This window comes from Poecile atricapillus, chromosome 5 (genome assembly GCF_030490865.1).
Source record: "Poecile atricapillus isolate bPoeAtr1 chromosome 5, bPoeAtr1.hap1, whole genome shotgun sequence".
NCBI classification, from domain to species: domain Eukaryota; kingdom Metazoa; phylum Chordata; class Aves; order Passeriformes; family Paridae; genus Poecile; species Poecile atricapillus.
The window spans coordinates 9750783-9768952 of NC_081253.1; the positions used below are offsets into that span (position 1 = coordinate 9750783).

The following is an 18170-nucleotide window of genomic DNA, read 5'->3' on the forward strand; positions in this document are numbered from 1 at the left end:
TTATTGCTGCTATTTAGGAGATCAAGCATCTACATCACTTCCAAGCTCCATGGAAAGCAATGATACAGCTCACATCAACTATCTGAGCACAAAACCTGTGTTTGACACAATGCAAGCTCATCTTCCCCATTTCTCTCACCAGACAGTTCTTATTCACACAACAAAACCTACTGAGTTGCTGCAAAAGAACAAATTACATCAGGCAAGGGCACTGGGAAAAAGCACAGTCAAATTTCCAAAGGAAAAGATAAGGTCACTTATGGGGCAGCACTGAGAATAGCTCTGACATGCTTCACACCCATCCTAAATACCAACTACAGTCACCTCTTTGCACTGCGAAACTGAGATCAGTGAGAAGCCCTGGGATGAAGTGTCCTCCCCAGGTGATCACTTGAAATACAGAATACATGAAGCTAGGGCTTCAAAGCCCTGGTTGCCACATTAAAACATCTCCAAGCTTAATGGGAGAAGCTGCCAACAACAGCTTGCTGATGCTGTAATCTGGGGCACCTGAATCCCTTGTCAAATGTAAGGTTTGGTACCTGCTTAAATTCAGGGAGTATTTCCACCCTCTCTCGTTTTCTTTAATAAATACATGACAGACAGCCTTTTAGAACTTTTCACCCAAAGTTTACAACCAAGGACAAGAAAGAAGTAAATCAATCTGTATCACAAAACACCTTTTGTTACCAACCCAGTAAACTAGAACTGCAAACACAATTAACATTTCAGCCCAAGAGAGAAGAGCCAGCTGTTTCCCCTTCCCCCTTCTAGAGACCTCTGTAGGCAGGACAGGCAGCAGGGAGATTTTAATCCCTTACAATCAACATTTTCAACAGCAGAGCTCTGTCAGAGAGCTTGAATACTGCTCCAGCCTGCTGCATGGGCCAACACATTAAAGCACAGACCGTCCAAGAGACTTGGCTTTCACAGTGGTTTAGTACCACAACCTTTCTGCAGGCAGCCCTACCCCTAACCAGATTACATGTTCCTTTTTAAAGGCTGCAAAACAGCGGGGTGTTGTGCATTGACCTCAAGAATCACTTCCTTGGCATGAAGCAGTGTGTTCTCCCCAGGCTAAAAAAGAACGTATCTTACGAAGTAGTGGCAAACTCCATCACCAACTGGTTTGCTGCTGTCACCACATAAGTGTGACTAATTCAGTAAGTGGGGAAGGAGGGCTGCTCCTGTATTGCAAATGTGTGCCCCAAGAAATGAGTAGGCCCACTCATCCTCAATGTCATCTTCATCTGCTCTTTGTTGTTTATTTGGTAACTCTGTTCCAGAGTTACCAAAAGATTGCATTTGAAATCTTTAGTTACTAAAAAAAGAAAAAAAAAAAAAAAAAGACACAAAACAAAAGCCAAGTTTTGTTTAGAGCACTTTGCTTGGCCATTCAGAGAACAGGAAACATTGGAATACCACAAGTAGATCTTTGAAAAACCTCACATTATCCAGAAAAAGTCCAAGAGCCATATCACAGCATAAAGACTGCAGTCTGCGAAACCGTCAGTCAATGCATCTGAGCTGCGCTGTTCCACATAAAAGCCAGATTTTGACTTTATTTTTACAAGGCACTCCAGCTGCCCTGGCTTTCCCACATCCCTCCCAGCATTTCAGCTCAGCCAGCTTCCCCAGACCTTCCCCCATCACCATTCAGAGATTTGTGAACTGTGAGAAACAGATGTTCTCAAAGCATTTTGCTAGTACTCGAGCCCAAGAAGGACTAAAAAGGAAGGGGGGAGGAAAAAAAAAGAATAATTTAAGCAAGTATTTCTCCCCGCCCTATTGACCCTACAGTCAAAGAGTGTTTTCTACCAGCAATGATAAAATGTAAAACTAAAACCGAAAAATTGTATCAATTAACTCGCGGTGCCCTTTACCGGCGGCACCGCTGTCCCTGGCTGTGCCCGACCCGAGGGCACCGCTGTCCCTGGCTGTGCCCGACCCGAGGGCACCGCTGTCCCTGGCTGTGCCCGACCCGAGGGCACCGCTGTCCCCCGCTGTCCCCCGCTGTCCCCCGCTGTCCCCGAGGCCGGGACCCTGCCCTGCCGACGGCACCGCTGAGCCCCCGACCCCGCAGCAGCCCCCGGGCCCCACCGACCTGTGCAGGAGCAGCAGCAGCAGCACTTCGCCAGGAGCCATCCTACACCGGAGCGGGCGGGATAGCCGCGCCTGCCCGCTTTCATGCTGCCTTCGGGCTGCTCATGGCAAGGAGCCACCAGCCCGCTTGCGAAAAACAACAAATCAAATAACAACAATAATAAAAAAGGCCCTAAAGCAGAAAAAAAAAAAAAAGAAAAAAAAAAAAAAGAAAAGAAAAGAAAGAAGAAGCTACTTGTAGGCAGGCGAGCAGCGCGGCAGAGCCGCTGGCGGCCGCAGCCGCTGTCCCCGCCGAGCCCGGCGCGCACCTCCGGGGGCGGCGCCTGGAGCGGGGGGCGGCGGGGGCGGAGCGCACCCGGCCCGGCCGGGGCGGGGGGGCTGCGGACAGACCGGGCCCTAAAGCTGCTTGGAACGGAAAAAAAAAAAAAAAAAAAAAAAATAGTTTTCAGGAGGAAGAAATGCAGAACTGCTGTATCTGCGCCCGGGCAGGCGGCGTTCGAGATCGGGAGCGAGAATAAAAGCTGCCTGGGAGGAAGTTTGCTGAAGCTCTGATACGTTGCGGATGGGGGGGGGGGGAGGTCCACCAAAGCCTTTAAAAGGCAAAACTTGTAGGGGTTTTTAAAACTTGACAATGTTCTTGGCTTCCCTCCCCGCCCCCAGTGCCATTCCTTAACTTAAGCATCTGACAGCTAAAACTCTTTACAACTGGCTGAAAATACTGCCCGGCCGGCTGTGATCCCAGGGGCTCTGCCTGCTTCCTGCAGCAGCAGACCTGCCTGAAGCACTGCAGAGGGAATGCCTACCCTTCTGACACACGGACCAAGACACTCGAGATCCACAGGCATAGCTTGCTTTGGAAGGTGCCAGCGTGTTGCGTTAGGATTTCCCACCTAAAGCATAGAAAACGAGGTGCCAAAAACATCCCAAACCTTGCTGGAGGCAGCTGGTAGGAGAGGTCGGGCAGGATTCCAGAGCAACAGCATCACAGTATTGCACTCTTGCATCAAACAAACCCAACTTCTCCCAGGCAGACATAGGTACTGAGAGGGAAGAGCAGAGGGGAGATGTGCCACGCTTTGTGCCAGGGCTTCAGCCCAAGCAGGCACAGCTCTACTGATACCACAGACTGCTGATCTGGACTAAGGCTTTTGGTAATGGCTTTGGGGTAAGTGCCACTGCCAGAGGGCCAAAGGCCATTTCTGGGCAGGAAGGCAGGTTTGGGGCCACAGAGTGCTCACAAACCCACCTCAGGTTGCACCTCTGTGGTGGGTGCTGCTGTCCTGGACTCAGTGATTCCATGTAACCCTGGTGTGGGATCAGACCCTGAAGGACTCCTGGCAGAGAGAAGAGCCCAGTACCTGGTGCAAGGAGAGGGACAGAGGCCCTCCCTGAGAGACTCCCTCCACACTGGCAAATATGAAACCTTCCTGCTTCACTTCTGGCTGCTCTGCAGGAACTGTTATTTGACGGCAGCCTCACTGGAAGGACTGACAACCTTGTAACATGCCTGAAGCATGCAGATTTTCCTGCCAATGCCCTTGAGCACCAAGGTGTTTTCAGTACATGAGAACAAAGGGCACTATAACTGTTTCCCATTTGCTGTGTGTTGTGTCTTTCTTTGACTTGGGTCTTTGCCTATCTGGGAGCTGCAAGGGAATGTCTCGAGGGTGCACTCAGGGCTCTTGTGCCTGTGGTAGGGAGATAATATGTCACACATGAAGCAGAAACCACAGCTGCAGCCAGAGAAGGAAAAGATGGGCTGGGAACCACCTGGGCACCTTCACCTTCTGCACCTCTTCCTTTCTGTGTTTGTCCCCACCATGGCTCTCCAAGCAGCAGCTCAACTCAGGTTCTCTAAGTGATCCAGGAAACTTGCAGCAGGGCTCTTCTGAGAAAGCAGCTCCTCACTTCTCTGCTTTCTACTTCAAACTGCATCTCTCTTTTCTAACCCACCCTTGCACAACATGTCCACCTCTTGCCCCATGGGCTGTCTGCCCCCACCTGATCTCAGCCTGCTTTGTGCAAACAGAAAAGGGGTAAGGTCTTCACTGGCATTTCACTGCTCATGTGGCATCTGGCCAGACCTGAAGTACAGGATCTGAGGCAGAGGCAGGCCATACACAGCACCTTGGTGGGTTTTAAAAATCATCTTAAGAAAACCTTTAACACTCCTCATTTAAGAAACTAGGAAACAGCCTAAGCTGCTCACCTCTAGCATTTCACCTCTAAATTCCCATGACTCCTGGAAGAGTTGTCCCTAAGGAGCCTTGTGGGTCTCTTCCAGCTCAGCATGTTCTATGATTCTGTGTGAGCCCGGCAGCAGGGCCTGGCATGCTGGGGGGAGCTGGGGGAGGCAGGGGGAACTGGGCTGATCAGAGCCATCATCTGAGAGCCAGAGTGGTGGAAAACATGGACAGTGTGCCAGCAGAGGCACTACAATAACCCTGTCAGGGAATAAGGCTTCACTAAACCAGCACATGTACATGGAGTCTGAGACTGTGAGGAGGATTGGGAAGCAAGGTCATAGCTCTTGTAATTGCAGCCAACCTTTAAAACATAATTAAGGTGCAATTTCAGGTCTTAATAAAACTCCTTCCCTAATTAAAACAGAATTGAAGTAATTATTGTGGGAGGAAGCAGGCTCTGCCCCTCCCCAATCTACAGTTCCAGCAGTGTGGTGAAGTTTATCTCTATAAAGTTGCTCTTTAAAAAACACGTACATACACTCACTGATGAATGATACAGGGAATAAATATTTCACAAAATAAGGCTGAAAGCCATATTCTTAATAACCACACCATATCAATTAGCTCCTACAAAGAAGAGGAGGAGACATGCTGTGGGCAGTCTAGTTCAGCTCCAGCCCCAGCTGGGAAAAACATCTGTCAGCAGCAGCAAATAGGCACTATACTGTAAATTACACTGAATCTTTAGCTTCAAGTAGGGAATTCAGCCTTTGGGATGTAGAAGTGTTGCAGAGATTTTGTGGGGGCTGGAAATCTGTACAGCCCACTTGACTGAGGTGAAGGGCAAGGAACTGCTTGTCTGGGACAGAAGATTATTGGGCAGGAAGAATTTATGTGTGACTGTGGTCATGAATTACCAGTATGTCCCCTGACAAGGAAAACATCCCTGCCCCTGCTCTAACCTGTGCCTGAGTCAAAGAATAGAGTCATAGAATGGTTTGGGTTGGACGGGACCTTAGAGGTCATCTTATTCCAACCCTGCTGCCACAGGGAGGGGCGCCTTACACTTGATCAGGTTGCTCAAAGTCCCATCCAACCTGGCCTTGAACACTAGGCAGCCACAACATCTCCAGGCAATCTGTTTCAATGCCTTACCACCAGCACAGCAAAGAATTTCTTCCCAACATCTAATTTAAATTTCTCCTTTTTTACTTTAAAACCGTTCCCCCTCGTCTTATCACTATTTGCCTGTGTAAAAAGGCACCCTCCCTCTTTGCTATAAACCCCCTTTAATGGAAGGCTGAGTCACAGGAGTTCTTTAAGGAAACATCTCCTGGCACCACACTCCAAATACTCCAATCATTACCTGCAGTGGAGTGAACAAGAAAATTTTATGGCCCTGACTGGCTGCATCTGAAGCTAAGTCTATCAGCAGTGTGAGTGCACCATGGGCCATGTGCTGCCCTGCCCAACACTGAGGATGGACAGGAAGTCATCTCAGTCTAATCTCAGGATGACAAGGAAATTACTTCTGTCTACTCTTAAATACACTTTTAAAGTCCCTCAGGCATATGAGTAAAATTCATGTGAAAACTAAGATGGCCTGTAAAAAGTACTGTTGTTGTAGAGGAGAAATAAGTTCGAATAGTTTTACCCAGCCTTCCTGAGAAAAATTTGGGGTGAAAGATGGAAAACAATTTTTTTCAGTGCCTTCAGTGCTCCCTCACACCTGCAGCAGGTTTATTTTCTTAGGTTATGGACTGAGGGATTTATCTGAGGGCAACAAAGGACAAAATAAAGAGAGGATGTAAACAGGCATGGCATCATTTTGGGTCAACATAAATGCAGTGAAATACGCCTGGCCCAGATTGCCCTGGAGGTCTGTAATGCAGAACAGCAGCGACAATATTTCTCCCATAGTAACAGGTGCTGTTTCCTTCCCCCCATCACATGCATAGGAAAATGAATAATGTAATAGCTGTCAGGAGCATCTGTTCATTACTTATGCAAGTCAATCCTACATTGTGCTTTAGGGTGTAAAGTGATCTCTGCAGAAAATCCATCCCTATGGACATCACTATCATGGAATAAGATGTACTATGGTTGATTTATTTTTTTAATCCAGTGAAGCTTAAGTATTAGCTACCCCTTTCTTAGGGAGGAACAGCAAACTAACTATCTAACAGAAATAATTGATGGATGGCAAAAGGAAGATGGATTTATACAGTTTTAAAAACACAATTTAAGTATTTGGTGTAGCTTGCAGTGTCAAATTCAGATAGAGCACAGACATACATGAAGTTTCAATTTTGTTAATAGGCAGAGTTAGGTACCACTACAGAGCAATTCAGAGGGTGCAGGCAGGACAGTAAACATGGATGTTTTGAAAACCAGTGAGAACCACCATGACTTAGCAGAACTTGTTTTCAGATTACAGTCTTGCTTCAGTTCATGGAGAAATCAGGAGTTACGCTGCAGCTTCAGGAGCCCAGTAGATGCTGGTTTCATTACTCATTCTGTCACTTGCTTTCTGGGTGACTTTAGGGGAAAAATTAGCATTTCATACCTCAATTTTCCTATGTGAAATAAAAGGAATTTTAGCACATTCCCTTTAAAGTGGTCTGAAACAGAGGTTAGACATCCTACACTGAACAAGAAGAGCTGTCATTGTTAGCTGTGTTGAAATGAGTGTGGCAAAATATGGCTCTGGCACTATTTGCCTTTGGAATCAGTATTAGAAAGCACCTTGATCAATATGTCCTGCCTGCAAATGCTACTTGCAAAACCAAGTAAATCTGAACAACTGGAGAGAAACAGACTGGCAGAGTGAAGCAGTCCTTGCTCAACCAGCACATTTCAGTACATTATTCTTGGCTCTGGCTCCAGCTATTTTCAACAGCACTAAACATTCATTAGATTAAATCAAATGAACCACATTCTTTAAAAATAGCCAGAGCCTTGTTGTGCCAGTTGGAAAAAACAACAAGTTTATTGGGTACTAAAACAGATAAAATAAATTAAAAATAAATAAATAAATGGAGTTATATTCCCTCCTGGCGCAAAAAGAGCACAGCTCCAAGGAGAGGTTTTTGGCTCCTCAGTTCAGCACAGTGGTAGGCAAAAAAAGAACATTCTCAACTAGCTAAATCAAACAAATTAAGAAGAAATATAGACAGTCCAGCAGAACCTCCACGCTGAACTGCAATGTAGGCATATGTTCAGCAAATGTTAGGATATATCATCCTTATCTCTCTGCTGTGGATGTCAGCACAGGGTGGATTTATAGCAGCTTAGAAGAGTTGCCATGACCTAACAGCATCCTGGCACACAAACTCTACTGTAAAGCCAAAGGCCACAGCCAGACCTGTCTGCTCTGCTGTGATGGACCTCACCTTTACATACTGCTTACCCACCTCTCCCAAACATCACAAGCCCCCCACTGACACCAGCCTTTCTTTCCTTATTTACAACTCATCTATCCTCTTTCTCTGCATTCTATGAAGAAGGAAGATCTACAGAAGGAGGGAAGCTGCTTGGAGGCTTATCCCCAAAAGTATCTTATAAAGATCATCAAGCAAAGGTGGATGACTGCAGAGCAGACCACAGAATCAGATATACATATTTCCTTTCATGTGATTCAGTCTGTTCCAAGGGAATTTAGATTTTCCCCCCAAATATTCAGGTAGGTACAACCCAGGATAGTTCCACCCTCTTTTGGAGCAGAGCATGCCTGCAGAACACATATGCCCCTTCAACCTCCAGCCTAACTTTGCCTCTCAGAGATCTCAGAACAGATTCCAACATTGTTCAGTTCCTCTGGTTTTCTGGGCACAGGACCAATTCTCCTATATATACAGCTTCTTCCTAAGCAGTAACCATTTGCTGACAGTGAGTGGCTTAAGAAAACAGTTACAAGCTGGTGTCAAGTATGGCCCAGTTACCATCCTCCCAGATCTCACCGTAGGCTCACCTGCCCCTGGACTGGCTCTGTCACTTCAGCAAGGTCTTGTGTGGGCAGAGGGGACTTCTCTGACCTGCCAGCAGCACCACCAGATGAGTTATGCTCAGATGAGGCTGCAGCAAAGAGCCTCACCTCACAAACCAGTCTGACCTAGGAGGTCCCGTAAGCAAAACCACACACCACATTGTGTTGGTACAGTATCGACTGCCTGCTGGGGAGCTGTGCTGGATGGCGGGCACATGCTCAACAAGCTACTGGTTAGAATAAAAAACTCCAATCCTTCAGCTGAAAAGAGCAAAATAAAAATTTAACGCAGGTTTATGTTTGTTTCCTGAAGCACTTATCTCCATCAGAACAGAGACATGTCTTTGGGAGTTACAGCAATACCCACTGACAGAAGACAAGAAGCATTAAAGCGCTGCCTTTTGGGCATGTTTTGGCTCCTGTCTTACTGTGTTGGGCCTTGGTGGGGAAATCAGGAGCCTATCTCAGCCCATCATAGTCTGCTTTCCAAGACAAACAGGAGCCTCACCCATCGGTGCATGACAAAGGTGAGTTGTTCTAGCAACTACAAACTAACAGTGTAACAAAAATATTCCTAGCCTGCTTGTCCCAGCTTGCCTGAGGCTGCTCTGTTTGGATGGTAGAAGCCACAGCTGATTTTCCTTTAAATTCCATTTCTCTTTCTTTAGAGTAAGATGTTACCTGTTTTGGTTTGTTTGTTTGTTTCTTTAATGGAAAAGTATTTGGACTATTTTCCTGAGATGTTCTGCAGCAAATTTGCAAGTTCTGTTCATCGCCTTTCCCCTACCCAGTACCCAACACAAACAGGGTTCAAGGCAAGCTACAAGAAAAGTTAAAAAACTGGCATACAGTCGCTGCTTAGGGGGGGAAATTTTCTCTGCTTGGCCAAAATAAAATTCAACGGTAGTATTGTAAAAGCTTATATTTATTTGGGCCAAATTACTGCATTAACTGTATTTTCCACTTCCCTTTTATTCTAAGGTAAAAAGAATGCAGAGGAGTTCTTACCAGGCAATGTTTAGGATTGCAAAGCTTTCTGATTTACAACAGCAGATCTAAGACAAGCATAAAAGAATCTGTAAAGCTGCTGTTGAAACTTATGGTGGGTATAAATAACAAGGGCACACATAACAGGCAGCCTGCTGTGCAGAGAATTGAAAAAAAAAAAAAGAAGTTTTAAAGCTATTTTTATCAGCTGGTGGAATGACTGGCTAGAAAACAACCCTTCTTTTTTTCAGTGTGGAGCACCTCTGCCTGCTTTCATTCTTTGGTGTCCATATACCAGCAGTTAGGATGTTATTTTGAGGATGTTGGCTCTCTGATAGACAGGATTTCTGCTGATCTTCTGTACAGAAATGCTGCTCCTGGGAATACCAGTGAGCAACTGCCAGTCTAGCACCAAAAACTCTGGCAATCCCCCTTCTGCTTGGTACTATCAGACATTGCCAAAAGTTGGATTTCTACACATTGGAATTTCCAGTCACCACAAGACAGAAAATCCTCTTGTCTTTCTGCAAGAGGGAAAGTACGTGATGCCATGGAGTACTTTTTAGTTCCTGTGTTCAGGCAATCTCTTGGTATGTAACAGTTCCATATTACATGATAGCTCCATGAGCACTTAGAGCTGTCAAGAGACAACAGTCCTGCCAAATCCCTTTGTTGCCTTTTCTGTCTCTCCCAGGTGCCTGATCTTTCCTGCTGCTTCCCCTGTGCCAACAGAAATGTTTGTGCAGCCTCACAGTGAATCTGATCTGCAAGTGGATCTAGGTTAAAATTAACCTAGTGGGGAAAAAAGTTTGTTTCAGCCCAGATCAGCTCCTTGATCTGCCTTCCCTCTCCTGCCAGTATTTCTTAGATTCCACTGTAGAAGCCTCAGGCTGTGTGGCTGTTGCATCACCTGTACTGCTGTGCTATCCGCTGGCCTGGGTGATCCCATCGCTGTGGTAGATCCTGGCTGCTCAGGTAGGCACAGGACACGTTCCTGATGCTCCCAGGGAGGTTCAGCCTCCTGGTGTGAGACAAAATGGGTACTTCCAGCTGGCTGACAATCTTCTGCTCAGCTGAGAGAAGCACCAGCCCCCAGTGCTGCTGAGCTCAGCCTGTCTCTGTTGTGCCTGCATGTCCTGTTTCATGATGGCAATCAGAAGGGAGAGGAATGAGCATTCCTGCATTTTTATGTGCAGAGCAGCACATCTTTGGAATAATGAAAGGCTGTAGCAGGTTGACTGCAGAAGGTGTCAAGCTCCCAGGTGAAGGCAGTGTCCCAACAGTTGTCCTGTGGAGCAGCACTGTCCTGTGTGTGCACAGCACAACCACAGCAGATCTGTCTGAACAGATGTGCAATGGCCATGAGGGTTATGGGGTGAAAGCCTGAACTACTTTCATGAGCCATCCATTCACAAAGCTTCTTTTCAATAAGATTTTTCACAGGTCAGATTGGCACCAAGAGCACCCTGATTCCTTCACCCTGCATGAAACCTAATTTGACTTTTCTAGCCAGTGAAAGGAAGAACGTTCTTATTTCATTGAGTAGGAGTCCTGCAGAGTTAATAAGTTCTTTGGTGCTTTTCTGAAAAATGCTATTTAGTTCTTAAAGCCAGAATCTGTTCTCTGGTACCTAAATGCAATTCCCACTGATTTTCAAAGAAACTGGATGTATGTTCCTTGGCAAAATGCAGCTATTAACTTAAAATCCTGAAGATATATGAAATCTACAGAGAAAATAAAGAGCTGGGTACAGTCTTGAAGAAGTAAAACTGAGCTGTACAAAGACCTAAAAATACCTTTTAGAAATGTATCTTGAGTTCAAATATTTTGGTGTTCCTCCCTAGTCTAGGAAGTAGAAAAATGTCCTTGAAATATGATCACTGGGTGCTACTGTTGAACTTGTAATGTTTCTGGCTTGCAAAAGCAAAGGGCAATAAAAAAACCCTGTCATTTGGCATCAGGCAGTATAAGGTTATTGGTGAGAGAAATGGAACCTTAGGTTCACTTCATGAAAATGGGAGTCACCAGCACTCATGAGCTGCAAATTGTCTTGCTAAGGAGAAGAAGTCAGTGAAGTGTTGGATAGCATATGACTACTGTTTTTCTTGGAAGGCACATCTTTAGTGAGGCTGGAGGCCATCCCAATCTTTCCTGCAATATGCAAGCAATTATCTCTAGGCTGTGTAAATTTTAATTTGTATTTTGAAAACTCTGTGAAGAAAAAAAAACAAACTTATTTGACTGCATTACAATTCTGCAGAATCAATGAATGTTCAATGCATTTATGAAGAATATAAGATGCAAATGTAAAGTAGCACCTTCTAATAAATGCTTAGGACATCCAAGGACAAGAGTGGTTTAACATCTGTTTTCCTGTTCTAGATTGTGAGAGACTTATTTAAACAGATTTAAGGAAAATGCACTCAAATATGGACTATGCCTTCAAGAAAAGAAAAGCACAGTTCTGGAGTACTTTTTATGAAGTAATAATATTCTTTATGAGACCAGCTAATATGAATGGGAAAAGATGCACTGGCATTTATGTAAATCACCTCCTGTTCTAGACTTTAGACCATCATAGTTGCAATAACATTAACTCTATTTTCTAAAATTTGGAATTAATGTGAACTAAGCAAATTTGACATTGTTTCAGGCTCTTTGAAAAATGTGTAACCTGGGAATAAGCGCTCTGACAAAATGCTTGCGTAATGACAGGAAAATCAGGCTTCTTGTGTCAGGATCAATATATCAAATCTGTGCAGTGTGCTGAAGCAGATACACAGAAACATAATTTCTATTACTGGAAATACATTATTTAATACACATGTGCTTTGCATCACGGTTTGCTTATTTCCGGCTCAGACCAGTCAGGGAAATGGGATTTTTAGCAGAACTAGTTCACTTCAAAACATGCTCATAAAATAGTTGTTTAAGATTAGCAACACAGGCCTTGCAGGGTACAAAAACCACATTTAGGATTAGTCCCTTAAACTTTCTGGAAGCTGAAAGAGTGGGAAGGCAACATTTTGGGGAAACCAAAATCATCAGTCATTAGTATTTGTCTTACTGCAATTGTTGCAAGGACAGTAGCTATAGGTTCAATCTTTGTGAGGCTGCTGTTAAAAAGTACATCCACAGTTTGACATTAAATTAGTAGGGATGTCAGGCCTGAACCCAGAACCAGCAGTTTACTTTTCCTTCGTGCTTAAACTTTTTAAACTTCAGGGAAAAGTAAGTTACAGAATATTGAGCAAAGTAGAAAACCCTGAGGAGCACAACGAGTGGTGGTGCACTGAAGCTGGTTACACAGCAAAAAGCCCAGGCAAACAACTCCCATCCCACTCTTCAACCCACAGGCCTAGATGGATTATGGTTCAGTGTCCATCTGTGAAAATGCTAAATTTAGTCTGTCCTCAGAGGAAACACAAGACGCAAGTCATGCACATGCTCCTGCTGATCTTTGAGGATGACCTTCCTGTCAGCTCCATGGGCCAAGTGCTACAGAGCAGCCCCCCCTCCTCACCACACTACTGTATTTCAAGACACACGACTAAATGCAGAGGAAACAGACTTTACTTAAGGAGCTATTTTTATATCCTTCCTCTGGGTGCTTGTTTTTCACTGGTGGGGCAGAGGTGTGGGGATGCTCTGGCTGCTGGCTTTGGGTCAGAGCTAGTGTAAAATCTCGTGGTACAAACTCAACTGCCTGCTTGCCCTGGTCTCACTGCACTGAGGGACCACAGCTCCCACGAGGAGAAGAAACAGAAGGCATCTATATGGCTCCTTTGAAGTTAATATAAAGAATATTCAGACCGTTTTCAGCAGGTGCCTCCCCTGGCTAACTGTGCAGAGCCCTTTGGATAATCCCTGACCTGTTCTCTTGACCCTGAGTACCACAGCAGAAGAGCTGAGTCCTTTCTCAGTACAGCAACCACTGCTCAGACTCTGTGTGCACCATTTGTGGTGCTTCAAAGGCCCCTCTCTCTGCTCTGATCCTGCTAACACAAGGGAAGGCTGAGCTCTGCCATTCTGTGAACAGACACGTGCTGGGATCGTGCTGGGAGAGATGGGGACTGGTTTAGATGGTTTAGATCAAGAAGATGCCTCTGGTCTTCCCCAGGCCAAATGGGATGCTGCATACCCCACATTACCCTAGAAAACAATCTCAATTAATTACAAGTCTAATATTGACTCAGTAGAATGGTCTTTGGTCTTTGTGATTTCCCAACAGCTGGGACATCAATATGTGAGCAATAAAAATTAAAGTTTCCTTTTCCAGTGTGTGTTTGAAGACAAGCTGGGAAAAAAAGGACTGATGCAGTCTTGTTTCTCAGCATGTATACACAGCTGAAGTCTGCTCAAACCATCCTCTCTCAGATGGCTTGTGGGGCCAGGAGAGGGCTGTGGTCACCCACTCACCCATCACCTGAGCAGCAGGGGCCAGCTGGGACCTTCCCCTCATGAGCTGCAGCTGAGGAGGGAAGTTCTCACTTTTCTGCAGGATAGCAAAAGGGAAATATCTTGGTTGGCTTAACCTGGCCCTGAAAAGCATGGGCTGGCCCCAGGAAATGACACTGGGAAGGCAGGCAGGAGAACCAGGAGGGCATGGAGAATTTATGACCCTGGTCTTCCTCAGGGGCTGTGCGAGGAACTGAAGTCTTGAGCCTGACACAGAGAGAGACACCTCTACTGAGTTTCTCCCCAGTTTCCTTGCCAGACCAAGTGCCGAACCCTTTGGCATTCTTGGTGAGTCTCAGTGGTTTACAGCCTTTTAAATTCCCTCCATTTGTCTTTTTTTTTTCAGTGATAAAAACAGCATAGACATTGTACTGTAAAATTCAGGGTTAAGCTGACAGTGATTATGTGGATAAATTTTACCCACTCCTTGTCAGAAGAGGAAGCAAAGGCAAAGTAAACAAGAAAATCTGCAGGCCTTGTCTCTTTTAAACAAAGAATCCTGTGTTTAAAATAATAAAAATTCACTGTACAAAAGCAAAGCAACTTCCCCCAAAATAGCCTTTCCTGTTTTATCAAAGCATTCATCAAAATTGTCCTTCTCCATAAAAAGAAAGTTCCAGGTAGAGTACTGGAGACCTATTTTGACTAGATAACTGAAGCTGAAAGAAGCTGAAGCAATAAATAGAAGTGACTTTACTGGTACCTGGAATGTCCCCATGGCTGAATGTCAGTGTTGCTATCTAGTGATGCCATACTGAAAATAAAAACTAATGAAACAGAAATACCACGTCAGTGAAATAGGGATATTCACAAGCCATGGGAGCGTGGCTCCAACAGCCTGCACACTGTCTGCACCTTGAAGGCACAGCTCCCACAGCCTGTATATGAGCTGTGTCTTGTAGTAGACACATATTTCCCAAGGATTTGTCAGTTTAGTTTTGTTTTCTTGATGTACCCAACAGGTAAAATCCCTGGTAGAGATACAGGCATAGTGATATGAATACTCCTACACAGACATGGCTCATCCTCTCAGCCTTGACATGGCTTGCCCCTTAGACACAATGAAAATCAGGTCTCATTGCCCATATTGCTACATATCTGTTCATTTTTTATTATTTTGGAGATAACTGTGCCCAGGAGAAGGTGTAAGTATGGATATCTCCAAGGATGGACACTTTATGGGTGTCTGAGCTCCTGTGCAGGGTGACTGTGAAGTAGGAGAAAGCACAGAAGTGTGGGATCAAAAGACAGCAGTAGGGAGGAGACCTGGGCATCACCATCTCTCCAGCACTGCAGCAAACACTGTCCACTGAGGTAGAAAGGAGCAAGATGATGGGGAGAACTGTGAAGGGCCATCAAGGTGAAGGCAGACAGACATTGTTTGATGAGAGAGAGGAGGGAAACTCAGTAGAGAAAAAACAAGGGAAAGGGTGACGTGACTGAAATAGCAGAGTGCTTCTGAATTCTTTCATCTTTAGTTTCCTACTCCTTTCACAGCTGCATGAGCTGTGAACTTGGAGCCACACTTGGATACTGAGGCAGAGCAGCAGCCCTGAGCTGGACTGTGGCAGACCTTGGTGCCAGCCCACAGAGCTGCCGTGTCCCTCCACACTCATGACCGACTTGTTATAGCTTCTCTATCACAACCAAAATGGAGCTAAAAAGAACATTTCCTGATGTGATTTTCCTATGTAAGCCATGTCTTGAACTTGTAAAAAGGACACTATGAGGCACTTAATGCCAGCAGAAGGGGTTCATGTGACCTCTCCTGAAAGACAGCCTATACTACAAAATTTTAACTCTGAACACCCTTGTTGGATCAGTATCAGGAACAGAAATGAAGGTTTGTTTTTTTAATTAAAATATTGCATATTTATATTGACAATGGGAGCCTGAACATGGTTTGTTTAATAAGAACCCCATGACCATCTTATGTACCAGTTAAATCAACTGTGTCACTTAATGAAATGTTTCCTTTAGTTCAGAGCCTTACAAACATTTTAATCGACTGCTCTTCATTAAGACTCTCAAAACCAAAAACAATTTCTCAGCCTCCACAAGGACAAATGAAGGTTTAATACAGCGCACTGAAACTTCTGAATCGTCCTCACACAGCTCCCCTGGGACATCAGGAGTCATTACCATCGAATATGTTTGCAACAGAGATTGTTCGAAACACCACTGAGAAAGTGTGTGAGCCAATGCAGATCGCAATTTAAAGCTCAACAGGAACAGGAATACAACAAAAGCAGCCTAGACTCTTTTCTCATACTAAAACCCAAGATGTTCTTAAAAAACAGAGACGTGGGAAGAAACAATTATGCTTCTCCCTACACAGATGATTCCTCTGAGATCAGGAACTGGAGGAAAGAGTCTTTCAAACATGGCAAGAGCTGGATTAGCCTCTCCAGCTTTGCACACTAATGCATTAAATGACATGGAGAAGTTACCAAAATGCAGGTCTCAGCATGACCTTTTTTTCATTGATACCACTCCTCTTACCAGCCTTGTTAAGTCCTTATTCTGCTTCCTGCTGTCCCAGCCCAGCCTGCCATGGCACCTACCAGCCCCAGGCTCTCTCAGGCTGTGGGTGGCCCCCAAGCACGGGAGCTGTGAGTGGTGCAGCACTGAAACTCTCATCCCTCCTGCCCAAAGGCTGGTGCTCTGCCAGTGACACCTGGACAAAGTGACCCATCTGGAAAGCACAGGCAAGATGGTCACCCTGCTAACATACACCTTGCAAGATCTGTGCTTCCTCTTCCTCTGGAAAAGATCCAGCTGTTTCTCAGTTTGGTCTGGTACAAGGACCCACCACTGCCACCAAAGCCCTGCTGTTAAGTGGCCTTCAGCCTGCACAGCAAGATGTTTTCACAGCATCTTAAAAACATATATTCCTCATCTCCTCCAGAGGTATGCACCAGACACGAGTGTCCTATGGGCAGGCTCTGCTTTGGGGCCCTGAACAGGACCTTCCTCTCATGTATCATCAATCCAAAACAAATGCCATGAAACCCTATCTCTTTTTTAATGCCCTCTTTTTGTGATGGAAGTTGCTTAAAATTACTGCAAGAACAAACCTCTGTTACTCTTTTAGTTACCCCATGTGTTTGATGTTAAAAGAAAAACCCTGTGTAAAGGGTCATCAGACAATGACTTTTAAGATCAAGTTTTAATCTAATTCTTCCATGGGCCAAATTCAAAATTGGAATCACTCAGTCAAAGCTAACAGGTTTCCACCAGGAATATGCTTGGCTCAGTGGGCTTAATGAAGGTCATTAAATTGCTTTCTATCCAAGTGGATTTCTCTCTCAATTTGAAATTTATAGCTTAATACCTTAGAGCTCAATTATAGGGTAAAAGAGACAGAAATAAAAGTCACAGCTTTCCTGTAATTAGTCATGTGGGATAGTTCAAACAGAGCTTCATTTCTAGTACCAGAGATCTTTCTCTTTCCTTCCTAGGAATGCTAGTCAGAAAATAAAAAGCCCAAACCATCCTGCAAATTCTGGAGTCTAGTAACAGAGACTGCAAACAAATTCCTTTTACTCAATCTCTGCATATCACTTGCAAAAGGTTAATCATAGAAACCTGTTTGCCTTTTTATAGGGGGTAATTGCAAACACTGTCAGATCATCAGAAAGGAAGGACAGGCAGGAGGATACCTGTGCTCTGAGCTGTAGTCAGATCATGAAAAAATTAAATGTGTATCCTCCAGAGGAGCACAGCCAGGAGTCAGACGGAAGTCTGGGAGACCTGTCTTTAAAGTCTCTGCACTCTTAATGATCAACAAGAGAGATTTGTACAGACATTTCATTACAAAAGGTAGGAAGTGTTCTCTTCTGGGTGTGAAGAGACACCATGTATTTCCTTTTGCAATATTTTACGTTAACTCACCACCTATTTTCAAAGGAATAGTGTAGAAGAGTGAGGAAGAGCCAGACAGAGCACATGTTCACTTGTGAAGTTTGGTTTTGCGTTTCTAGTGGCTTTTAGTTAGACTGTTCTGAAAGGCTTGATGAGGACTTGTACTGATGCTTTACAAAATGTTCTGGTGATCCCACCAAGTTGTTCAAGCCTTCATCTATTCAGATGTTGGCTGATATATTACTTTCTTTAATCTTTCATTTTAAGGATAACATGTAGCTTCTGTGAGCCATGATTTACATTTATACACCACCATTACTTATAATAGGACCAAACAGAGTCCAAACAGAGTAATTTGCTGTTTTCCTCTATTAAGATGTAACTGTGTTTTGATACTTGGCAAAACTCTGCATATTTCTAAAATAGATGGTAAATTCTATTATTAGAAATGTTAACTTTTGAGTACAGGTACTTTCTGTTCTTGAAATTACTTGTGCTTGTAAAAGCAAAGAATTATGTGCCTTGGTAATTGCAAGCAAATTTCAGCTATTAACCTGCTTTTCTGCAACTGTGTATGTTTACATACT

At 44.5% G+C, this 18170-nt stretch overlaps 1 protein-coding gene across 5 annotated transcripts in view; it reads right to left on the reverse strand.

Annotated features, from left to right (window-relative positions):
* KALRN (kalirin RhoGEF kinase) overlaps positions 1 to 18170 on the reverse strand; it is a 473821-nt gene that overhangs the window by 72140 nt on the left and 383511 nt on the right. The window contains exon 1 of one of the 5 annotated variants that reach the window (XM_058840642.1): positions 2105 to 2357. The exons of the other annotated variants lie outside the window; for them this stretch is intronic. Coding sequence (XP_058696625.1) covers positions 2105 to 2189 — 85 coding nt within the window. The 5' untranslated portion in view covers positions 2190 to 2357. Of the gene's footprint in view, positions 1 to 2104; positions 2358 to 18170 lie in introns of those variants that run through there. 5 annotated transcript variants of the gene reach the window in all.